This window comes from Hetaerina americana, unplaced genomic scaffold, assembly GCF_022747635.1.
Source record: "Hetaerina americana unplaced genomic scaffold, ioHetAmer1.1.p SCAF_2, whole genome shotgun sequence".
Classification (NCBI taxonomy): domain Eukaryota; kingdom Metazoa; phylum Arthropoda; class Insecta; order Odonata; family Calopterygidae; genus Hetaerina; species Hetaerina americana.
In genome coordinates, this window is record NW_027286763.1 from 55,572,647 (window position 1) to 55,598,650 (window position 26,004).

A 26,004-nucleotide genomic window follows, 5' to 3' on the forward strand; every position below is an offset into this window, starting at 1 on the left:
CTATATATTAATTTGACATCCCTATAGTTATAGCAATGTCACCAACCTTCATTTGTCAACCTTCCAAAATCATATCATGCACATTTTGATGATTTTCAGTGTGATTTCACTTTTCAAACATCCTTCACACCAATCATCTTGGAGGATTGCAAGGTCACGTTTATACTCAGTCACCCATTTCTTCACGCTGAAAATTGAAGGAGAGCCCCCATACACTTTTAAAATCCTCAAATGAATTTCAGTCAGCATTAAACCTTCTTATACAAAGAATTTTATCATTGCATGATACTAAATTTTTCAGGTCGAGAACTTCACAGGCCACCCTCGTATACGTACGATGTAGAATTCATTAATTATTAGGGACAAATATGGCATTAGAAGAAATCTGAAAGCTAAATAGAAATATACCTACATTTATTTGTACAACAGCATAAAATTTATAAAAACTGCTGGCGGAATATATTATACGTGGAGATAATAAATTTAATGAATTCACCGATTGGAATTTGAGTTTTCAATTATAAAGCCAACAACAAGCTCTTCAAAAATCACATTGGAAAATGTGAAGTGTTACCAATTGTGTAACAAATAAGAGCAACACCCTGCTCTTGCATGTGGGTCATTCAATAACTCTTTGGAAACTCAAAGAGAAGGCACTCAGAGTATCAAAAAAGGTTGGCTTATCACAAACCACATCTCTCACTAGACTGCTATCAAAGTTTCAGCTATATCCATCACGTGGTTTCATTTTCATAGTTGATTGGAGCAACAAATTTTTATTCAGAAAAATTTTTAAAATGAGTTTAGTGCAGTTATTTAACGCTCATATTTAGGATTTTTGACAATAAAAGAGATAAAAGTCAAGTTGGACCAAGTTCCTGGTTCAACCACCCCTTCTTTTGACACTGTTTATTTGGGAAAATGAGTTTAAACATGTCCATACATCCACAAATGATGAACCTCGTTCAAGATGTCCAGTGGAAGTGACTTCTTCCAAAATGATTGACAAAATCCAATATATGGTTTCAAGTGATCTACTAATCAAAGTTTGCAAAATAGTTGAGGGCCACAGGTATATCACAAGGCACAGTATTTTCAATTTTTAACAAAAATTGGGTGTGAAATAAATCTCGATAAAATGGAGAATAAATGCAATTGGGTGGTCAATTTGGAGGCTGGTGTGGCACTTTTCCACCCCAATCTCGACAAGTTTCTGCATCGACACATAACTGTGGACCAGACATGGATATATGCTAATATACTCCACAGACAAAGGAACAGTCAAAACAACGGATTTCTACAGTTGATCTGGCTCTGAGGTAGGTAAAAATGGTGAAATCAGCCAACAAGGTGATGATGGCCATGGTTTTCCAGGCTGCATGCAGAATAATCTACATTTATTACTTATAAGAAAACAAACAACTATATGAACAGTATTATGTGACATTATTGCAACAGTTGAGCGAAGAAATCAAGAAAAATGTTCTTTGTCAATAAAGAAAAAAATTCTCTTCCATTTAGACAATACAAGGGAGCATATGCACACCGTTTCAATGATGAAAATTATGGAATTAAAGATCGAATTATTACGATATCCACTATATTTGGCCCCCAGTGATTTTTAAATTCCCTAAGTTGAAAAAATAACTCAGCGGAAAACATTTGACATCAAACAAGGTCATTGCCAACAGAGATGCCCATGAGAGCCTTATATTTTGAAGAACTTCCTAAATCCTTTTTGGACAGCTTGAAAAAGTTGAGGAACTGCTTGGAAAAGTGTAATGGGCTAAAAGGAGATTATAATGAAAATTTTAAAAAAATCTACCAAAATTATTGGTTTTTCTATTTTTTCTAAGGAGTCACTAAATGACCCACATATTACCCTGTTCATTGGGCTACAACTCTAAATACTTAGTTAAAAATTCTGTAAACAACCAGTATTACTTATCACTACAAATTGAAAAAGAAAAATCACAGAAATATTTTAAAATAAAACTAAGCTATGGTATCAGAAATGAATTAATTTTATTTCTTTCTCCTGCATGATTCCTATCATTCCGTGGTTATTTCTCCTATTGTCTTTAATAACACACTAATCAACCTGAATATAACTTGCTCAACTTATCACGTCTCATTATAACCCTTTCCACATCCTGGTGTAACGGTTTTCATGTTTATAGGAAAAATACAGCATTGGGTGTCCTCTAACAAATATGTTTTACAATTTTAGCTGGAATATAAGGAACAGGATTAATTTTTAAGAAGTTAAATAATGAGAGTAAAAAGGCTACTGAAACAAACATGGTACAATGTAATTCAGTGCCGAGGAAACGAGCATGAATGTTTCACAGCATGCAAAATATCAGGAAAATTTGAAAAATCTGAAATTCTCATAAAATGTAAAAATATAAGATATCTCGTAGTTTTTAAAACATAGTTTGTGAAATCTCACATTTGTCAAAAATATTAACTCCTTAGCTTATCCAGATTTAAATATATTTTACAAATTTTGTTGAACACATACTGAAGTGCTTTGTTAACACCCCATTCTCTCATCAATGACATTCTTAGCCATCATCAGTACTTGAGTGAGCATATATTCAAGCCTTGAAAAGCAAAATGTACTTTAGTTGAAAGTATTGGTGGGCACCCTAAATGTTTGGAGATTGGTGACTTGGCACTCTAAAATTATTTTAAGTGAAAATCAAAACCAATCAGAACACTCCTACAATGACCAATCAATGTACATAACTAACCTTGTGTTACCTATCCACATCAGTGATGTACATACAATGATGTAATGCTGATTGTAGTCAGGGAATGTTTCATTATGGCTTGAGAGCAAGACAGGTTAGCATTTGCAAACAAGTGGATACCAGTTGCAAATCCACACCAATTAAGTGGGTGGTTTTAACATTAAGAAATATACAATTTTTCTTTCATGCATACAATTTTGAACTGTTCTTCTTGATAAAAATGCAGGTTAAGAAGTAATATTAAGTACTCCTTACAGCAAAAAAAAATTTATTCAAAGAAATTGGTTCTGAATTTTTTTATATCATAAATAATTCACCCTATCTCAACATTATCATCAGAGAATAAGTATTCCTATTCGCTGATATGCCAGATGATGACACCTTGGCAGTCCAACACAAGTAGTGTTTTTAGATAGACTGCCACGCGTGTTCTCACCAATTATATTTTCTCTTGAAAATTTACTAATTCATATTTCAGATAGGCTATTTACTAATACTTCACAATTTGCAGGCTGGAATTCTCCTTTTCAAACAGTGATGAAAGGGTTTGCACTATCTGCACCTTTTAATCCAGCTTCTACCATTACAAGTCTCATCTACATGAATTATTCATATGCTTTTATGAACTTTCATTCATTCAGCATTTTCAGCAGCCTCCCTTTAGCTTCTTTTCTAAAAGGTGATTCCTGCTGTGAAATAGCAGCACTGGAAGGGTGGTGAATGCCAAATGGTAATGTGGCAAATATGCAGCAAAAATAATATGTACTTAAGTTTTAAAAAATCTCAAAATGCATATATTTTGCATTAAAAAAAAATAAAAATAGAGAAAACCACGTGTCACAGAAATTGGAACTTTTTGGCAGAAATGTAACCAAGTGGCAGCTACGCCATCCTAATTGATGACAAGGAACTGCAAGGGATCACAGCGCTAAGAAATAATTGTTTAAAAGAAAAAGAGAGGTTCGCAAAGCAGCCATGCACAACGGCCCCTTAAATTAGCATGACCCATGAAGACAATGATATTTGACAAAAAAATGGTAACTGCAAGCCAAGTTGTACCACACACCTTATTCAGACGAGCCAGTTCGTTTATCAGGCACATGGGAGTTTTCTCTTTTGTGTTTGCCACGTTACCCCTCTGTTGCTGTCCAATTGGAAGAGCAACAGAATCACTGGACACAGGCTCCACCCCACCCCCTCCTCCACCCTTGCTGAGGATTGTGGGAGGGGGACAAGTCATAGGGGGGGTGCAATGTCCAGGTTTCTCAGAGGGGGCTACCCCATTGGGAGTTGCAGAGGAAGAGCTGGCAGAAGGAATAGCCACCACTCCTCGAGATTCCATAGGGGGAGCAGGTGTAGTCGCTACGCCATCCCCCACCCTCCTGTCTCCAGCCCCATCTGTGCCACTCTCCACGGCTGAACGAACCATTCGACCACCACTGCCGCCACTACCACCACCACGCCCGGCACCCCCTTCTCTCCTCTGTCGGGACATGTGACCCAACAACATTTGGTGATTGTTCGAGTTGAGTGGTGGAATTGGCGGTCGTTGCTGAATGGCAACAGGGGGCTGGGAAGGAGGCATTGGGTGATGGTGTGGGTGATGGAGGAATTGCCTCTGCCTGGGATGGCGCCGGTGCTGCTGGACCACAGCATCAACTGTGTGATGAACATCAGACGGACCTACATCAAATTGAGAAAGAATGAAGAGAAAATGAAAAAAAATCCAGGGGTCTGTTTTCTTCAAAGCCAAGAGTCAATCCCAGTCCTCAAAAAACATATGTATAAAGGCACTGTGTAACAATTTCTAAACCTCTAAGCTAATACATTCAGGCAGATTATGAGCATTGTGATATTAATTTCCTCTGGAAGGCTCTGTACCAGTTAACTACTAGGACTTGTAAATATAAGCATATAATACAACTATATCTTTAAGAAACAGCCCCAAATGGTCCCACTCCAAGGTCAGTCTTATTTGGTAATGGTCACCAACACAATGAAACTTTAGCCTCAGTCGTTCTTAGTGGCAATGAAAACCATGAGATTCACATTAGGGCATTTCTATAATTTTCAGATTTCTCTGAGCATTTATATCTTTGGTACCTAAATGAATGCATGCTATATTTTATGGGTCATTAATTATTTTCTATCAGCATCAATATTTATTCATGGGCTAATAATCCCGAGGTGTGGCAATTAAATAACCGGAATGGTGATAAAAAAAAAACATTTTATTAATCACCAATTACATTAGACAGTTTATGGCGTTCAATTTACTCTCCTTGCTGATCCCTACAACACCCCATACAAATTTTCAATTGTTCAAAGCAGTACTGAAAGTCCACTTCTGTTCGCTTATTGAGAACTTCCATTGCTTTTGCTTTCACTCCACAGCATCAAATCTTGTCCCCCTAAGCTCTGATTCAAACTTAAGAAATAAAAAAAAGTAACAGGGGGCCAGGTTGGGTGAGTACAGTGAGTATTCCAACATGGTGATGCCATAATTTGCAAAGAACACCTTCACAGGCAAGATGGAATGGGCTGGCACATTGTGTTGGTCAAGCATCCAGGAATTTCTCTTCTACCAATAAGGTCTTCAAAACTTTGTGCATGTTGATTGATTCATGCAAAATCTGATGGACACCTCCTTAGTTAATTCCTGAGATTTCAGCAAGAGCTTGGGCACTCAGATGATGATTTTTGCAGATCAATTTACTGATTTTGTGGATGTTGCCATCCATTTTTGACGTTGAGAGTCATCCAGGGCATGGACCATTTCGGTCATTTCAAGTACCTCCTTCAACAACCTTTCAAACCACTCAAAAACTTGTTTGCATGATAAACATTTACTTCCGTACACTTCTTTCTACTTGCCATAAGCTTCTGAAGCAGTTTTTCCCAGTTTCATAAGAGAATTCAGGTTAACTCATTGCTCCATCTTAACACTTCCATTTTTCCAATGAGAAGCTAGCGGAAGGACTTGAACGGACAATTGCTACAGTGACACTGAGTGACATACAACTGAGCCCATTAAGGGGGTGGGGGCAGTATCAACAAGCACAGATATATTCAAACATGCCACTGCATGCTAACAGATGATATCGCAGACAGCGAAATATTTCCCAAGTCCTTCACAGTTTATAGAAACGACAGACAGAATAGAACCGGAGGAGGAGTGTTTATCGCGGTAAAAAACTCAACCATCAGTAGAGCTGAGTTATTTCCTGATAACTGTATAGAAAGTGTCTGGTGCTCAGTAAAAATACCCAGTGAGAAAAGAATATATGTCTGCGCGTATTATAGACCACCCCATGCTGGCGTTACCTCAATACTAGATCTAGAAAGGCAGATAAAAAGCTTTACGTCCCACAACAATGAGCATAGTTTAATAATCGGCGGCGATTTTAATGTTCCCACAGTAGATTGGGATTCGTACAGTTTTATAAATGGAGGTAAAGACAAGGATTCATGCGAGTCCCTCATTTTGACGTTCACCTCAAATTCCCTACATCAATTAGTCACTTCACCAACAAGGGGAAAGAACATTCTTGATCTATTAGCTACTAATATACCCAAAAGAGTCTTAAATGTAGGAGTTATTCATGGAATCAGTGATCATAGGGCTGTAAACGCTAAATTTTCCCTAAGCGTAGAAAAAGTTAACAAACCTAAGAGAAAAATTTATTTATTCAATAAAGCTGACCATGATGGCCTAAAACGTGAGTTAAACTGTTCCTTTCTTAGATTTGACGAATTAAGCAAAACTAGGAGTGTCGAGGATACCTGGAATAATTTTCTTGCGATAACACGTTCAGCAATACAGAGATTCATACCTAGTAAATATATAAGAGAGAATAAGGAACCCCGTTGGTACAACTCTGAAGTTTGGAAATCACTAAGACGGCAAAGGGCATGCCATGCCAGAATGAAAAACGCGGTTAAAGATTCCTCCCCTGATAAAATCAACGAAACCATACAGAATTACAAAGCATCTAGGTCCACTGCCAAGAAGGCATTCCGGAAGGCGCTAGCGGAATTCAAAAGGAAAATGTTAGGTGAATATTTAAACGATAACCCAAAGATATTTTGGTCCTACGTCAGGGATGTGCAGGGAAAAAAGTCCACCGTAAACTCATTGAACAACGAAAAAGGGGATAAAGTAACAAGTAGTTTAGACAAAGCCAACATATTAAACTCATTCTTCCACAGTGTTTTCAACAAATGCTCCCCGAATACACCAGAGAACGGCCATTTTTAAAAATGGAGACCGGGAGGACCCCAGTAATTATAGGCCAATATCGCTCACCTTCATCTCCTGTAAGATTTTTGAGCACATCATTGTTAGTTCCATAATGAGGTACCTCGATAGCCAAGATTTATTGATAAATAATCAACACGGGTTCCGTAAAGGTAGATCCTGCGAAACTCAACTCGCACTATTTGTTCATGATATAATGCATTCCGGTGAAAGTAATATTCCAGTTGATGCAATATTTCTAGATTTTAAAAAAGCTTTTGATAAAGTCCCCCATTGCAAGTTACTCGCTAAGTTGGAAAGTTATGGAATACACGGGAGTGTTATATGCTGGATAAGACAATTTTTAAAAAAATCGTGTTCAAACAGTCGTTCTGGACGGTGTATCATCCGATACTGTTAAGGTCACGTCGGGTGTACCACAGGGGAGTGTCATAGGCCCCCTCTTGTTTCTTATTTACATAAATGACCTCAGCACCGTGGTTAATAGCAGGCTCCGTCTTTTTGCTGACGATGCGGTGATTTATGGGGACATTCGAAGTCGCGATGACAGAGTCACGTTAGCTAACGACCTAAATGCAATCCAGACTTGGTGCGATACATGGCAATTGGAATTAAATTTGAAGAAATGCATAGTAATACATTTTTGGGAAAAGAGTAACACCTCACCATTTAGTTACAAAGTGAAGCAAACAGAAATCGCGAGGGTAGATTCCTTTAAATACTTGGGTGTAACAATTACTCACGATCTGTCCTGGGGAAAGCACGTACGGGAAATATGCGGTCGCGCTAATAAAAAATTGGGATTTGTAAAAAGAGTGCTGGGTAAATGTGATGAAAAAGTGAAGGAACGATGTTTTATTGCCCTAGTCAGGCCCCACCTAGAGTATGCTGCCAGTATATGGGATCCGCAAGAGATAAATTTAATTTCGGAATTGGAACGAGTTCAGCGGAGGGGGGCTAGATTTGTCAAAAATTGCTATGACCAACGCAGTAGCGTAACTACTTTGCTAGAAAATTTACGCTGGGATTCCCTTACACAGCGGCGTTTACAATATAGATTAAACTTATTAAAAACATTTAAAGATGGGTCCTTTTCCGATGACATCAAGAACATAATACGAACCCCAACGTATTACGGCCGGAGGGATCACGAATGTAAGATTAGAGAGATTGACTGTAGGACAGACAGATTTAAATGGTCATTTTTTCCCAGAACAATAAGAGACCAGAATTCTTTTAATCGAAATCACCCAGGATCCGGCTCGACATAATAAGTATTAACCTACAAGGTAGCGACTGTGCAGGGTTATACGCTTATATTTATATTTTATATATATATATATATAAATAAACGGAAAATACGGAATGGCAGCCATCAACCCTGAAGACGATGCACGAGTCGGGCATCGAAACGTCGGCTAATATGGAACCCTTGACCCGGTGGAAGACCCGAGAATCCTTCACGAATATATATATATATATTTTTTGCAGGTTCCCCTTACCTTTCCCCATCCATTTGAAAAACCCTAATCCCCTCATCCCTTACCCTTTCCTCCTGGTGCTGCACCCCCTGTCACACACCTTTTTGGTGGCTTGCAGGGTATTGATGTAGATGTAGATGCTCGCTGTTTGTGGGTAGCAGTATAACTCTGGTTATTTAATTGCAACACCTCGAAACTTATGGTGAAGTAATTATTTCCAACTATAGGTACCATTTGGATAATTCTTAGCTGAGACTATCCAACTATGATGATGAAATCATCATCAATAGCAAACACCCTTTATAACATTATTTATCACAAATTTTTCATAGTTTAAAAATCCAAAAACTATCCAGTTCTGTCGCCAGTATGTAGTTGAAATAATGAGTGGCTATTTATTGTTTCTAATCTTAGAATTTTTATATTAAAGTAAAAATACACTCATTGTTTATGAAAATGTACACATTTTTAAAAAATACTTAAAAGAACAGGCCAAAAATGCAAGTAGAAGGAGAAATTTTCAATATACCTGTTGCATGAGATGGTGGAACAACAGCTCCCGGCCCTGTTGCCATGACAGGAGTAGGCATAGACACAACAACACCTGATGACAAAAATCATATTTGTCAATATTTAAGTATTGGCACGAGATCTTTTTTCACACAACATACTTTTTAATGGCATCAAAAATAAGAATACTAAATTTTAACAAGTACAAGGTTAATGCAACAATTTCAAGAGTGTAAAAATCATTCGCCTTGACTGGGATTTGAACCCGGATCCCTCGATGTCCGGCCGAGTGCTGTGGCAAGTCATGCACAACGCACCACAGTTCACGAGGTTAAAGCAAACTTGAAAAGACTTGGGCTGTTTTTACCTTTGACAAATTCCCGGTCAAGGCAAATGATTTTTACACTCTGAAATTGTTGCATTAAAATGCATACTAGCGGTTGACTCTGTTAAAAGTTACAGTTGCGGCATCTTCCGCAGTTTCTTGGAAGTACAAGGTTAGTTTGAAAAGTGGAAGCAGAAATAAATAATACTTAATTTTTCAGGATAAACCATTGTTTTCACCACCATCACCTTTCAAGCTTATGTATCTTGTACATTTCATCCAATGCTACTCTGGTTTATTAATTACTTCCAGATTATGCTATTGTTCAACTCTAAAATTCAGCATATATTATTCCAACTCTAACAATCAGCTTTTATTTCCCACTATTAACTCATTTGAATAAGATATCCTCCCCACCAGACATTTGAAGATCAGTTCAAGAGAGCCAAATGTGGAGAATAGGGGGGAGGGGTATGAGGAACAAGTTGGGAATTCAAACATCACCCATTTTGAGACCACAACTATGGAGGAGTGAGCTGATATATTGTAATACTAGAAAAGGACTTTCTGTAGCCCAATCATGACTGCTTTTCTTGCAGCTAAGTTTTCAAAGTCTATTTATATTGCATAGTTTGCACTGGGAATGGTTCGACCATTTTCAAAATAGTCATTGAAAATTTGCTATTCATTGCAAATTCCAAAAAAAGGTCACAGTAGTCTTATTAGCTGACGGAAGTATTCACCTTCCTAGGCACAGACTCTTCACTGGAAACTTACTATTTGGATTGTTTTTTGGTTTCAGGCATCCAGTGGTGTGTTATGTTTCATCCATAGTTAAAACAAGAAAAATTAAATCCTGTGGATATCTGTGAAACAGCAGGTAGAAGTTATTAGGGGAGGTGACCAGAAGCTAAGGTCATTTCTGCAATTAGAGAGAGGTGGATAATGCGGTTGTGGTAGGATACTTAGGGAATGGAGTTCGAGGGGAGAGAAACCGGCATTGGCAATGGCCTACTCTAAACAATAGGCAACAAGGCGCCCACAATTTTACGTCCCATTTAATGGATAGAGTACTCCAATTGAAGTACTCTAAACATAACATCCCAAGTAGGGACTGGGATACTACTGAAAAATAGTGCCACTTCCAAGATTCAAATCCATGCCCTATGGGTGGGAAGCCAGTATATTAGTCACCAAACTATCCCAATCTCCCCAAAACAGCTGCAAGCCAGCCTAAGAACATGTCACAAGATTTAATTTTTGGTCAACAGTTAATAATCACGCTATCGAACTTGATGAAAGCTTCTTTATGTTCAAATGTTGATGCAAAGTATTTTGCACCCATATTCATTAACAGTGCCTTCAGCATTGTGTGTGCATCTCACAAACAGGAGAAAAACATACAAAACATCTCCAACAGCTTCACTCTTCCACGATCAATTACCACATCATGGATTATTCATCATTTCTGCAGTAGTGACTTCAACTTCTGTGCCACTTTTGTTCATATGTTCAAATTTTTAAATCGCTCATTAGCATTTCAATCAAAGATGGAAAGCCACCATAATGTTTGATCAACACATGGAATTCCCTTTTGTACATTTTTTGCAAACAACTCAACTTGTTCAATTCAAATGAATGCTAAAGAATGAACCAATCTGACTGAAACTTAGGGTGCATTCCTTCACGAGGTGTTTGTAACTAAAAATAGTTTGTATTTGCACCTGGGGACCATCTCTCTGACCTTACACTGACAGGTCAATCTACTCATACAATGGGCAATCAGATATCAATGGCACCAACTTACAACCTCTATGTTAATTCTATAGCATGCGAATTACATTTTGATATTTCACCCACATAAAAAATACAAAAAAGCTCTTATCCTGTACACACATATAACATTGAATTCACAATAATAAAGCTCTACACAATGAAGGTCACCACACATTGTCTCTTGGATTTTGTTACGTATGGTTCTTCTTACTGCATATCACTTAAAAATTAGCCCCTTATGTAAACTGATTCCTTTAGCCATTAATTCTTTGTTGCCAAAAAAGTTGATTAAATGGTAATATGATTCTAATTAAGCAACACCATCCATCCATATCATCAGCAGAACTTCTTTTCTTTCAGTTGATTTTGTATAGCTTACAAAAACTGCCAGATGAATTGATTACTTAACACTGCCATTTATATGAGACAAAAAATAAAATTACTTATGGTTAAGTACTCATTAATCTATCGTCAACTTAATATAGGGAAAAAATATTTTCGATTTTAGCAATTTTTTAAAAGGTGAAAAGATTTTATACGTTCTATTTATCTGAAGTAATACTATTATGATCAAGGTTGATAACTATTATAATTTCAAAATCTACATGTCCATTCCTCTACCATAGTCATATATGAATAAATTGAGGAAAGAAATCACAAGGACAATATAGGGGACCACATTTCTGTGTACTCAGTTGCTGCTCTTGATTTCTCATTGAAGATTATGGACTGACATCCACTCAAGAATGGGTTTGGTAGCATTTAGTAGCAGAGCTGAAGGATGTTAATGAAAGGTCAAAGTAAAAGTAGGTCTCTAACAACAATAATACACTCTGGAAGTAAAACTGTATTTCTATGGTTTAACGGGCACATACAATTTTCAGTTACCAGACAGATGGGATGTCAGGGCTTTAACCAAATATATTACAAAATATATCCCATGCAAAAGCACTGTGAAATAGCTAGGACCATGATTGTCAGCTCAGCAACAGTAATTGGGTTTACACCACTCTCCAGTAAATGAGATCATATATTACAATTACAAACAATGAAAATAAATTACAAGATAAATAACTAAAACAGCCTAATGGTTAAAATTTGAGTTCATATCACTGTAAATTTAAAAAAATTTACAATAAATATATCACTCGTATACACTTGGGATTTTTATATCCTGCTTCATGAATGCTTAATCATTCTGCTAGCATTTATAACTTAATTAACATCTTCCAATAGCACCGAAGTTTGTTATTTCTGATGGACCCTTATAATTCTTTCTTTCCTAATCTCCGGTTACTACCTAGAATATGGAATTACCATATTTATAACTTGTAGCCTTAACACAGATGTTATCCAATTCTTATCTTCATGATCTTGAAAATGAAATTACTTACCAAAACATGGATTGGTTGTTTTTACAGATTGTGGCATTTAAGATAGCATTCATTCATCAATTTGGGCTGATCATTTCCAGAGCTTTGGCACATGAAAAACACCCTCTTAAACATCCACAAATATGGATATTAAATTAAAATTAAATGACCGAAATAGAATCTCAGCAAATGTTCCAACGAATTCTCAGAACATAAAAGGGCATGACTTGAAAAACCCAAGCCAAGTCCTCTACGCACCTTGAATTTATCTTACCTGGCACACCATTAGGCTGTGGGGGCTGAGGCGAAGGATGCATACCCATGAGGATGGGGGGTGCATGTGGTGGCCGAGACCTATGAGGACCACCCAGGCTCCCAGGTTGACCCATTCTCAAAGGCAGTTGGGCAGCCATCCTAAAAAATTATGATTTTTAGACATAAATACTCATGAGTAAAGCTGCCTTACTCACGGAAGATGACTGGCAAACAATATTAGGTTTTGATATTAATCAGACACCATAATATCAAAATATATAAGAATGGCATGTAAATCTACAATACTGAAACCCCATTTGCAAAATATGTCCATCTACTATAATCCAGACAAATCAAAGTTCTATTTGACATGCAAGGGTAAATTTCATTCCCAATTAAGCCCAATGGGATGTGAAATGTGCACACACTGAAGGTAGGAGGGTCAGTTCCTTTTCCTGAGCCAACTATTGACCTAGTTTCTCTTAAGGTTCTGGTATCCAGAAAATTGAAGAGCTAGGGATTGATTAGATGGAATGTTCTGAGGAATCCATTTTCAAACTAAGACCTCTTGGTCATTATTGAGTTTTAGCAAACAAATAAAGGTAACTTTATTAAGTACCTATTTTCAGAAAAGATTAATTTCCATATTTGAAAGACTTTTATTTTTCTTTCAAAGTAAATAAAATTAGTTAGATCTTGGATGTAAACTAAGAATCTGTTGAGCAGAGGGTTTCCAGATGTAGTAGACTGCTCCTACCCAGCCTGCATAATTCAATAAAACTGTTCTCTCATTTACACTAATATGTCAACATCACTATCATCACAACTGAGTTAACTTTCTTTACAAAATGGAGTTATTAAAAAAAAATAAAACAAAATGCTCCAATAATAAGGTAGCTATTTATTTTAAAGATTTTTCGTTTAAATTTTTTCAGACATATGTTTTTCTTTCCCTCAATTTTTCTCAGTGTTTGAAATCAGATAAGGTATTCTTTGCATGGATCATACCTTATTGATCTGCATGCCATTGGTACCACTCAGTTGGTCTGAGCCTAATAGTTTTTCTCCAGGGCCTGCACACATTGCGGCTAGTATTAAGTTGTCTTACAGCCAAGAGAAATCTCACACTCATTTTGCAGTCCTAATTTTCATTTTAAAATCCTGATAGAATGATCACCCTTGATTGGAATATGTTCATTTTTCACTCAAACCAGACTATGCTGACTAATGAATATTATAGCCTTACTATACTCGCCACACATATATTTTATAAAGTTTTTCAATGAAAATGGATATTCGGGTGATTATACATAATATCAAAAGTGATTACCATAATTTTAGCAACAAATGCAAAAGCCCGTTTGTCATTATCATTAAACCCAATATTTCTCATCCTCTGGAGCAGTTGTCATTTTGTATTATTTTTTATCATAAAAATGGAATTTTCAGAACGGTAACAATAGTGCAATACACATAAAAACTATGCATCATTACTTAGCTGGCAAACACTTCAAATGAGTTCATCTAACCAGACACCAAATTTCCTGTATGTTCACCTGTGCTGATAACTTGCTTTCCTTTATGCATAGGATTCCTTAAATTTTCCTAGTCATATTTTATTATTGAATTAATACATAATATTTTAATATCATTCTTTTATCCTGGTGTTTTAACCTTCGTTTTCTTTTTTTAACCTTTGTATGACAGTAATTTCTTAACGCAGAAGTGCTTCAGCACTGGCAGCACAAGGTCCACACATGGGTAGCTTCACTCAAATCATGGCCTCCTCGGGATCCATCATGGGCTTTTACAGGTATCCATGCAACAAACCTTTTCGGTAAACTTCACTCAGGATGCTGGAATGTTTAACATGCCATTTCAGGCATGCTCAGAATAACTCCAGTGTGGTTCTTCCCACACACTGATCAGTGAATTAGGGTACCTCAGCTTAGCCAAAAAGCACCTATGGGATGAGTGCCATGAAGGCATCATGAGTAACTCAAGAGGTTGCAAAATGTTCCACAAAGATCCTCACGATTATGTTATTGCTCATGAGTTGTTTAAAATTCATGTAGTAGTTCATTGATTGTTATATACCTCCTTGGGTTATTATTATTGGCATTCTACCAATTAAGGCAGGTTTTGGGTGGACACTGCCAACACAAGGGTACAGAAAAAGACAGCCTCAAAGAGAAGCATTACTAGCAATCATTCACAGGTATACTAATATGCAGTTTGTCAAATTTAGTGCCATCTATGCTTCTTGAAGCATTGATTTAATTTTCAATTTACACTTTTTTCATAAGGTTATACATAGGTTAACCTTGTATGAAGACTGTCTAAATGTAAAAAAATGGCACAATAGATTTGGTTAATTATGATTACAATTGTGCAGTTTCCTCTCATTTTTCAAACTTCAAAACGTTGTTTTCTACGACATAAGTTTTAAAGTGTTCATTTGTTGCTGACACTTGTTACACTGTGTAATTCATTTGATGGAAGAAATAAAATGCACCTCTACTTTATTATTTGCAATGTTTTATTTTTCACAATAACTGCATATTTAACACTTTGTCAATGTCCTCATTTGGAAATTGAAAGCAGCGGCAAGTCCATCCAGCGCACCATCTTGACTGGGTGAATGGTACAAAGCCATTTGTATCTAGTCATTCAGTTTTAAACTAAGTTTGTCTTGATTATTTTAGCTACTCGAAAACATAACTCAAATCTATTGCATTCCAAATTTAAAATTGAAAACAATATCTTGACCTAGCAAATTTGTGTGATTTCATGGAAGTTCAAGATGTTCGGGCAGAAATGATGGCATCACTGATTTTTCTCATTCCAGCAATCATGTGCAGACAATGAATGCCTTTGGAGAACATTTTGAACCTGCAAGTAATTTTGCCCACCATCTACTTCGGAGTTTAACAAGATGAATTAAATCTTCCTTCACACACTCAAGTGTTGACAGATCATGAGCATAAGTAATGGATGCATTTACTTCAGGGGCCTCCGACTAGCATTGTGAATCCCATGTGATATATCTTTCAAATGGTACATTGTATCCTCTTAGCAACAGCACATGTAATACTACCCCTGCCAACTGCATGGGTCCTGCCTAATAGTAAATGTGGATAATTCTCAATTCTGCACCTCTCTCCATGGCTAAATACTTGGGAGCATTTGTTAGACACAAGGTTTTTTGTTTTCCACTGTCAAATGACAAATTGTATCATAATATGTTTTCATTGCAAATTGGAATTACTGTGCTTATGACAAGTTCATATTCAAATATTATTTGCTTAAGATTTCAATATTATATGTGATAATATGTCTGGATGTTCATGTTTTATGATTACTGAACTACAGATGGGACTCATCAACATCTTTCGATTATAATGTTACAGAGAGTACATACTCAATTTTGCAGTTTTAATTTAATTGGTAATGACTAAAGCTTTCTTATTTCATACATTTACTCCCCTACTTCTTTTACAAAGATTTCCCTCTAAAAATATTTATTGGTGGTACATTATTCAATAATCCAGGCAATTCTCTAAGTAAATGACAATTTGAACATGATATTCATGCTTTGTCAAGATAACTGAAATTTACCAAGCCTCGAATATTATTTTCCGGAAAACTTACTTTTTATTAATAAACTTATTGAAAGATATAGTTACCACACTAAAGATTCATAATCTTGAATACCTTTGTGAAAAAATTGGAAGTTATTATTATTATATATTATGAGTATTATGCTAAAAAATGGGGAGGTCAGGAAGTTACGGTGGCTAATGTACAGGCTTCCCACTGTGAGGACCAGGTTCGAATCCCGGAGGTAGCAGAATTTTTTCCGTGGCTTCCCAATCTCTACTTGAGGTGCTTTGGAGAGCACTTTGTGTGAGTACGATGTCCACCGATGGGGTGTTAAGCTGCGGATTCCTTGGCACCTTTCGACAAAACTAGGCTAATGCCCACGCCGGGTTTCTGTCCACCCATCTATCTCTAATGAGCCAAATGACCTTAGCTGCTGGTCGCCTCCCATAAAACTACTACAACTAAAAATACAGGTCAATTCAATAGGAATTGTATCCTTTGAATCAATTGTTAACCAATTGAAGCATTGTAATTGGGTAACAATTATTGATCACACAGAAGGATCAAAACCAAACTTTCCTTAACCCTATCTGAAGAAACACTGAAAAAATTTGATTTTCCTTTTGAAACTAATAGGAAGCAAATGTTCGGCACTGGAATATATAAGCGGCATGAAACTTGTGTAACATCCTTGATACCAATTAACAAATATGCCATTATGGATTATGGACATTCTCTAATGGCTCTGAATGTATAGCAGCTACAGATAATGTTCAGCTTCATACTTATATAAGTTGGGGTATTTAGTAGGTTCTTAAAGACAAATATTATTTAATTAAGTAGATGAATCAAATCACAAATTTATAAAATTCTATATTAAATAATATAATAAATACATTGAAATAAAGCCAAAAATGTAATGAATTAAGAGTTTAAAGAAAATTTTTAATGAATAAATTTATTTCTTCTTGAAAGAAGTATCACACATTTCTCATTAATAAAAATATAATCCCCAAAGAATAAATCCAAACTTACCAGGCATGCCTCTAAATTATTAAAAATTGACCCATATTGCATGCATCAAGAAGTAGCATTTCTCAAGACAGAATTAATGGCAAACAATAAGTTCCGATTCATGCAGCCCAGTACATTTATATTGCATTTCCTTGCAGTCATCTTTAATTCTAGTTAGTGTAATTCATATCAATGTTTATCAGTTTTTGTGGTGAGACATTGGCCATTTTCTTACATAGGGACATTTATTATATATATATATATATATATATATATATATATATATATATATATATATATATATATATATATATATATATATATATATTTCATTCAAATGCTTTCTTATTCCAAAAGCAGGGGGAGGTCACCGCTTAATATACGATCTGTCACCGTGGACGGAGTATTTTAAGACCCCAAAATTTAGCTTCATGGGCCCGGGGAAAGCCATTGCAGAAATCCCAAGGAATGCTAAACTCATAAAAATTGACCTTAAAAGTGCTTTTTACCAGCTACAAATCCACCCGAGATGCTGGAAATTCTACGGAGTCCGTTACCAGGGCAGAAAGTTAGCATTCACAAGACTCCCCATGGGGCACGCGCTCAGCCCGGCCATTTTGCAACGTTGGGCCACGGAAATCGCGCATGACGTAAGTAAAAAATTTAGTGTGCAGTGTATAATTTACCTGGACGATTGGTTAATCTATAGCAAAAGTGATGTGAATAGTGAGCAAATAATTAAGTTCTTAGAAAATGAATACGGTGTGCAAATCAATTTTAAAAAATCCGTACTGAAAACGGTAACAGAAGTTAAATACCTCGGAGTAATAATTAACACAACGCAACTTTCCCTAAAACTAACACCGAGTTCCGTGAAGCGAGTATACCAGTGTATACCATTGATCCCAGTGCTACGCAAACAAGACATTCCCAAAGCAGCAGGATTTCTAAATTGGACAGTGTGGATATTGAGGTTACCCAAGTTTTTAGTATCCCAAGTTTTCAAAAGGAATATCGAATGGTGGAGTTGGCTCCAGGAGTCAGAAATATTTAATCGAAAAGTCCACTTGCCACAGCCAACAGGAACGATCACCGCTTACACCGACGCAACTTTACGACAGGGGGGAATAGTGATCCCGGACTGGCAAATCAATCAAAGTTTCCCGATCCCGGCACTATCCTCCATCAATGCGGCGGAAACATACGCTGCGCTGCACGGTGTTAAAATGGTACTCGAACTATTAAAAGCATTAAATCTTTCCAATATCAACATACACATGTACTGTGACAATGTTACTGCTGTATACTCTTTAACCAAGGGGCAGGGCCTTGTTTTTCACCTGAACCCCGAACTAATACAAATGTATATGGAAATATTAATTAAAGAACAACAGTCACAATCAGTGACCTGGCTGTGGGTTCCCACTACGGCTAACCCGGCAGACGCGCCCTCTCGGGCCGTGCACCCAGTTATGCAGGCGCCCGCCATATTGGCGGGTTAGCCATATATACCTAGCCATATATAGCTCGGGAGTGCTCGATCGTAAACCCGGTGTTAGTGACTGTGCGTGGGAACTCGCAGCCAGCAGCAGCATATATATATATATATATATATATATATATATATATATATATATATATATATATATATATATATATATATATATATATATATATATATATATCATCTATCAAGTCACTAGCAAGGTCCAGATATGCATTGCGTTTAGGAAAAATCAAGCATTTTTTAACATTAGAAATATATAATTGCTGCGGGTATGAATGTTTGGTGGTACCATCCAGTAGCCTGGGGCTGAACACTGCGATATTGATTCATTATGGGAATTAAGTACACTTCATAATTTTCCACCGCAGTTTTCATTGAGGAGACCCGACTGGTTTTAATGTCTTTGCATCATTTACAAAGAAAAACTAACAAGGTTGACAAAAGATGTATTCTAAAATACACTAGTTAATGGCTTGGAAAGGAGATGGACGTGATAAAGGGAGAGAAGAGGAGGGGAGAATCACAGTGGGTTCAGTTAGGGAAGGGGTCCAATTTCAATAGGGAATTGGGAGAGGAATAGTGAAATGAGATGCTGAGGCAGTGATGCCAGTTTTACATTGGTGGGAAGTAGTGATGGGAGAAAGAAGCCAATACTTAAAATAGTTGTAGTGGGTATGGGAGCCAGCTGATAAAAACCGAACACCCAAATATCAAACAGCTGAACCACTCAAAGAAAGCCACACCAAGAGAGATAGAGAAAACCATGAGTGCTGGCTCATGGTGGCCACCCATTTTATGGATTCCCTTTCTTAACGAAAATGTAGTTCTCACCTGAATTTTCTCAGAAGTGTTTGGAATCTGATGTGTTTTTTAAGTGGAATAATGCTCATCACTTTGCAAATCAGTGGAAAAACTAACCTAACTGAAGTCTGTCAGCTTAAGGTTTCAGCACATATTTATCAATTCCTGCATGTGTAATGGCCTATGGTAAAGACAAACTAATTCTACATCTAAATGGAGTATCATTTTCATCAGGAATTCCAGATTCCCATAACACATCCAGATTTGCATATCAAATTTCTGACTTTTTTAAATTACTCAATTGTTTTCCCCACCTCTTTCCTGAATTTTTGAAGAAATTTAGTAATTTCATACTTTTTCCTGATTGAGTGGCAACTCTGTGACTTTATAACAGCAGAGAAAAGGAAATATAGAAGGAAGCTAGGATTAGGTTTCATGCATGAATGCCAGCAATTTGACATAACAAGATAAGGCCTAAAGACGAATACAGGCCTTATTCACCCCATTTTAAAAAGGGGCCAACAAGATGGTAGTACCTACAGAGTCATCATGCTTTTAAGTATAGCATATAAGAACTTCTCCTTAATTCTTTTCTAGATAATTGGCAAATATGGAGAAGAAGTCATCAAATAATCAATCATCATCATCAATGTGGCTTTAGCTCAGGAAGGAGTATTATAGACAAACAATGGAAAGGTGTTTAGAATACTGATCTGCACCTACTTTCTGATTCTGTGGGCAAAATCAGACTACCAGACATTACAAAGCATTATAGCATAACTAGAAAAATAATTAAACAGATAAAAATAATTTCTACTGACAATGATTCATAAGTCATGGCAGCTGGTCTTAGATGATAGCTATTAGATTCTCCCTGAAGAGTAGGGCAAACAGGAATGCTATACTTATCAGGCTGTCAAAGATAAGAATTCCCAGGGACACATCATCAATGAATTATGATTCAAAAACACAGAAAAGCTCAACTAGACCTTCAGAAACCAAGACCACTAAGGCCCCAATTAAAATAGTGATGACTCCAGTGGACTGTCCTGGGATGTTTATATCACAAAACTGGCACACTGATAATAAGAAGAAGGCAGAAGAACTTTGAGATAGCATCCCAGAGGGTCAAGTGCTACCTGCATTGAAGGAAGGTCAGTCAATGTGGCATGAATATCACCTGAAGCAATGCAACACACTGTTTCCTGGGCCCACTGCGCCCGAAAGGAGGAGACAGTGATAAAGATGGAGCCCATTAAGGGAAGCATACTTAAGTTGCAGATCAGCTTACATCCTCAACCAAGGGGCTTGACCAACCTGCATTATGTTGGGAAGGTAACATCCCTGGGTACACTTGGGCCCAGCAGTATGAAGATGAGATCTTTGACCCTGAAAGGGAAGCTGCAAAGTACAGTGGGAAGAGGGGAGGCCAGGCCATGGCTAGAATTCCCTTTCTTCAAGCCAATTTACAGTACAACAAATGTCTCATCAGTCCGCAAGGGTTTTTTTTAACTAGATCAGTTTCCCTTGAACTTATGATAACAAGTCAGGACTGAACACTGAAGGGATTATACTCCTTTACTGCACCACTGTATATATACCTAAAACATTGATCTATAGTAATGAAATACATCACAGGAATTCATTCATCAATTACCAAGGAATATCTGACAAAAGCAAAAGATGCTCCCAATTAAAAATTGGACATACTCAGTACTTACATAAAGCCACATGTAATGCACTCAAATTCAAAATAATGAAACAAGGGACCTATAAATATGATATGAATTCTATGATTTCACAAAGCAAGATTCATGTAATGGAGGTTATATAGATATATTTGTCACAAAATACCAACATTCCCCAACATAAACATGATGAACCTTCTCCCTAATTTGAATATTAAGGGACAAAGAAGATTGTTATCTGCTCCTTCTCTTTAAAAAAACAATTCCCCTAAATCACAATCTTCAACTGAGTTGGACATTGGTAAGATTAGTTGGGTAAATTCATAGGAGCTCCTCGCTGAGTGCAATGCCACTCCCAACATAATGTGTAGAGGAGTATGGGGATCAATGTGAGAGTTAATGGCCTTTAAGGATTTACAATTATGTTTATGTAATTACATGGGATTCCCATGAAGTTAGATCGATTGCTGAATTGGAGCTAGATTTAGAGCTTAGAGGAGCTATATTTGTAAAATGTTGCTATGATGAACTGAGTAGCATATCAAAATTATTATATGAGCTAGGCTGGGAATCACTTGCGGAGCAAAGGTTAAATTACAGATTAAATCTCTTGCATTACTTAGAAGGATGTCTCTTTAGCAAATATGTTGACACTTTGTTATTACCCCCATTGGACTACGGTAGGAGAGATCATGTCAACACAATTAGAGAGATAAGATTTAAGATGCCATTTTTTCCATGAACAATAAGGTATCAGAATAGTATTGTCTGACTGCGCTGGGGGAAAATATTCTAGTCAACATGAGTTTGGCGTGTATTCACCGCCAGCCACACACCCTAGCCGTGGGTTGCAGGGAACTAAAAAAATACTAAAAAACAGAAGAGGAGCACAACCTAACTTTGCTTGTGTTAAGGAGGCGATAAACAATCACATAAGTTTTAAGGGTACAACAGGGTTAAGGAATAGAATGTCTCAGGAGAGAAATCAGTCTACTGACACATTCTTGTCCCTTTTCAATTATTAAAAAAAAAAATGGAGTAGAGTCATCCTAGGGCTACCAACCAGAAACTACAATGGCAAGAACTGAGGGGGCACTGGATTGAGCCCTGCTGAAAAACTTGAGACTACTGAGATCCCGCAGTGGAAACTGTTGGATGGATGGAAAATCATATCTTTGAGAATAGCCACGAAAGTAGAACCGGGGAAAAGTACTTTTCTCACTACTTATTTCCTTCAATATAATTAAGTGTGACTGACATAATTGTAACAAACTCCACACAACACTACAATGAAGATTTCCTTTAAGGTTAAAAATTTTGATTCATGGTCAAATAATTATCTCATTTATTTTACCACTGTTCCGTGTCTAAATGCAAATATTTTTTTATAGAATTACTTAAGTTTCAACTTGATTACAACAGGCATGAAATTCAAATTTCTCAAACCTGCACCAATTGACTAAGATATTACCATTTCTCATATTCTTATGATGAATGACACCTAGCTTACTAATATTTCCTTATGAATAAAACTGATGGTCATTCAACTTCCCTATACAGTTTTGCGATTCCTCACATGCACATGTGACACGAAGGAATAATAATAATTGTTTGCAAATTATTTTGGCAAAGATATTTGGTATCTCACACTTGACAAGTAAACAAAAGTATTGCATTGACAAAATTCATTGCTAGATGACCAAAAGAATTAGGTTTGAATAACTAATATTGACAACAAAATATTTACAATTGAAGCCATTGTTTCTCATCATTGCTTTTTAAGATCCAAAGAAATTAGTAATATGCACTGGCAATTATTAGAAACATTTAAACAACTATTAAAATTTCTAAAACTTCAGATAATGCTATACATTTAATTCTGGCTTCTTGTTAAGCCACAGTGAAATTAAGTGTATTTTTAAGCTAGCAAGCAATTGCAATGTCAATCGATGTTTAACATTTTTCAGCAGAAGTATCAGGTGCCTAATGATCTCTGGGAATTCTTTTAGGCTGGCAATAATACTTTTCCTTTTGCTAAGTCAGCCCTCAACACAAAATATCTCCACACGCCCTATTTAATGAAAACACAAGTCAGTTTCAAAGTAGGAAACTCCTAACTAGGCACGTGCGAGACCTTAAAACGATCCTTAGAAATTATACTGAACAACTTCAAATTGCTGCAAGTAAATTCCATTTGGGTTAGTGGACTGTCACCATTGATAGAAGGGTACCGGGTGCAGATCCTATGGCTACTTCTAAACTCTCCCAGTCATAACTAAGCCATGGTATTTCCAGGTAGGGTCCACTACTTTCAGAAATCATGATGGGCAGTGGGAAATGTTAGAACGACATGCTGGGTGTACGTATTTATCGGGTCATAGAGCTCGCTCGAGGTTGTCGAATCAAGAAGACTTTCAGGTCGAAAATATGTTTCTTTTTAAAACAATTTGAACAAATGAGTTAGGTATTCCATTTACTTTAAGTTCAAGGAAAATAGGGAGTTTACTCGGTGGGCTAACATTTTCGCACCCCAATTTGCGGTGGAATTTAATTGATAATTCCTAACCTCCCTGATAGCCATACCGAATAATAACAAAAACCTTCAGTCTAATTCCCTGAGTAAATGCCACACTAAATTACATTTGAATGACTTCTGGTGATAAATGTATGCATGCATCAACTGTGGCGAAACATTGGGCTGCCACGAGAGAAACATTTATGCTACAGAAAGTGTCTAATTGAAAGCCAATATTCACAAAAGGATGGGAAAGAGATGACCTGGCGGAATTTTTCACCTGTTTGGATCTCTTATTTGGTTCGGTGGAATGGGCACCGCGTGCTGATGATGCAGCATGCCGGCAGCCAAGAGAAAACGCGTTGATTTTGCTTCTTACTGAAATTAAGTTTGTAAATATATCTAATAAATCTTTTCACCAAATACATGATTTTGAAATGGATCTAAGGTGTGTACACCTCACCGTCGATTGCCGGTCCATATACACACCGTGGTTGTGTTACAATACGTACCGTTCCTTCTTAATCACTTCAACCAATAAATAATGACTCTATGGTTGCCGTGATAAAGATATCCGTGAACTGCCCAAACTGTAACACCCTACGTTGGCAAACAGTAAAGAAAATTAAGACTATCATACAGCCATGATGGTCTACTCCCTGGCCAAGTTCCGACTACTTGAAGGTACGCAAATTTTACTTTTTTATGACATTTTTCGGCTAAAATAAATAAATGCATGTAAAAAATATATGTATTTATATATTATAACAATGAATATTACAATTAAATAGTAACCTAAAAATAAGACGTTACTAAAAACATTGGCTTGACTATTCTTTGCAAGTTGTCTGCTAGTGCGACAATAATCAGTGTCTGGGGACTGTTAATTGTCAGGTTTCCATCGCAGTTTGATATGTAATTAAGCCTATATTTCATAATAATTCGGGCAAAAAGAGCAATTTCAGAAAAATAGATCTCAGGCAGCACTTAAACATTCTCGAGTTTATTCTGTAGTTGCACGGTGAGATCTGCCTATGTGAGCGTTACTGAATGGATCGTTAAATGTAAACTTTGAATCAATGGTTTATATTCCTATCTCGCGATTTCCTCCGTTCCACTGAAACTTCATTTTCTCAGCTATATTTCATTCACTCGGTTGTGGTGATAAGACTCATCAGACTTATGTCCTTGAAATATTCCCGGGCATATGATGTAAGTAGAAATAAATGACCAGTGGCTGGCTCCATGTACATTGCCATAAATACATACTCAAGGCATTTACTATTTAAGTTTTGGCTGACATTCGATTAAATTTTATTCAACAAAATATTTCAGCAGTTTCCCCTTCGTATTCGATATTTCCCTTGAACTTGCAATGGCAAACGGGCGTACCCAACTTTTCACCATGTATTTCATGAATGCAGCAGTTATACTACTTTTAGATTAGATATAAATAAAAGATCCCGAATTTCCCCGCAAATCTGAATTTTTGCTTAAAACATTATCAGACAATAACCCGGATTAGGGTAAATAAATTGAAATTGACACAAAATTGCGAGAAACAGTCCACCGTAAGCAAACCTTTTAATGAAACCCCCGCAACATGGTTAAGCAGTGTGCCACAAGGTTTGACACTATGGTATTTTTTCTCCCACGTATTACTTCGGGTATCCTAATACCTTCAAATGATACTCTAGGGACAGGTGACTAATATACCACCACCCGAGGGCCTGAAAACACATTCTCTTACTTCACGTTAGAGAGATAATTTCCAAATTTTATGATCGCAAATTCATGTTAGAAGCCCTTCTGAGCAAGAAATTAGGCACTCCTCGCAAAGTGCTTATGTTCGTTCTCAGCAGGAGTCAAAGCTTAGGGGCACATATTCAAGCAATTCTGATCTCCACCTTAGGTCACCTTGTTTGCTCAATGGTGGCAGTCAATACTCTCCCCTGTGCATCTCAGTCTATATCTTCAATTATTTAGCCGCTATACTTACTTCTTTTTTATCCCCCCATAATCATCATTAGGCCAACCATTGTACTTCTCACGACCACCACATCATACTATTAGACAATAATGAGAGAATTAACCTAATAAAACCCTCGGCATAAGATGTAAAATTTTGATGAAGAAATAACT

General features: G+C 36.8%; 1 protein-coding gene across 6 annotated transcripts in view; it reads right to left on the reverse strand.

Annotated features, from left to right (window-relative positions):
- Positions 1-24,520, reverse strand: part of stau (double-stranded RNA-binding protein Staufen) — a 94,594-nt gene extending 70,074 nt beyond the window's left edge. For 5 of the 6 annotated variants that reach the window (XM_071584595.1, XM_071584596.1, XM_071584594.1 and 2 more), the window contains exons 1-5: positions 24,375-24,520; positions 24,143-24,240; positions 12,754-12,893; positions 9,025-9,099; positions 3,823-4,439 (exon numbers count right to left, since the gene is read on the reverse strand). In XM_071584595.1, coding sequence (XP_071440696.1) covers positions 3,823-4,439; positions 9,025-9,099; positions 12,754-12,893; positions 24,143-24,201 — 891 coding nt within the window. In that variant the 5' untranslated portion in view covers positions 24,202-24,240; positions 24,375-24,520. The remainder of the gene's footprint in view (positions 1-3,822; positions 4,440-9,024; positions 9,100-12,753; positions 12,894-24,142; positions 24,241-24,374) is intronic. The other variant, XM_071584591.1, reaches the window with a different exon arrangement.
- Between the last annotated feature and the right edge of the window lie 1,484 nt (positions 24,521-26,004).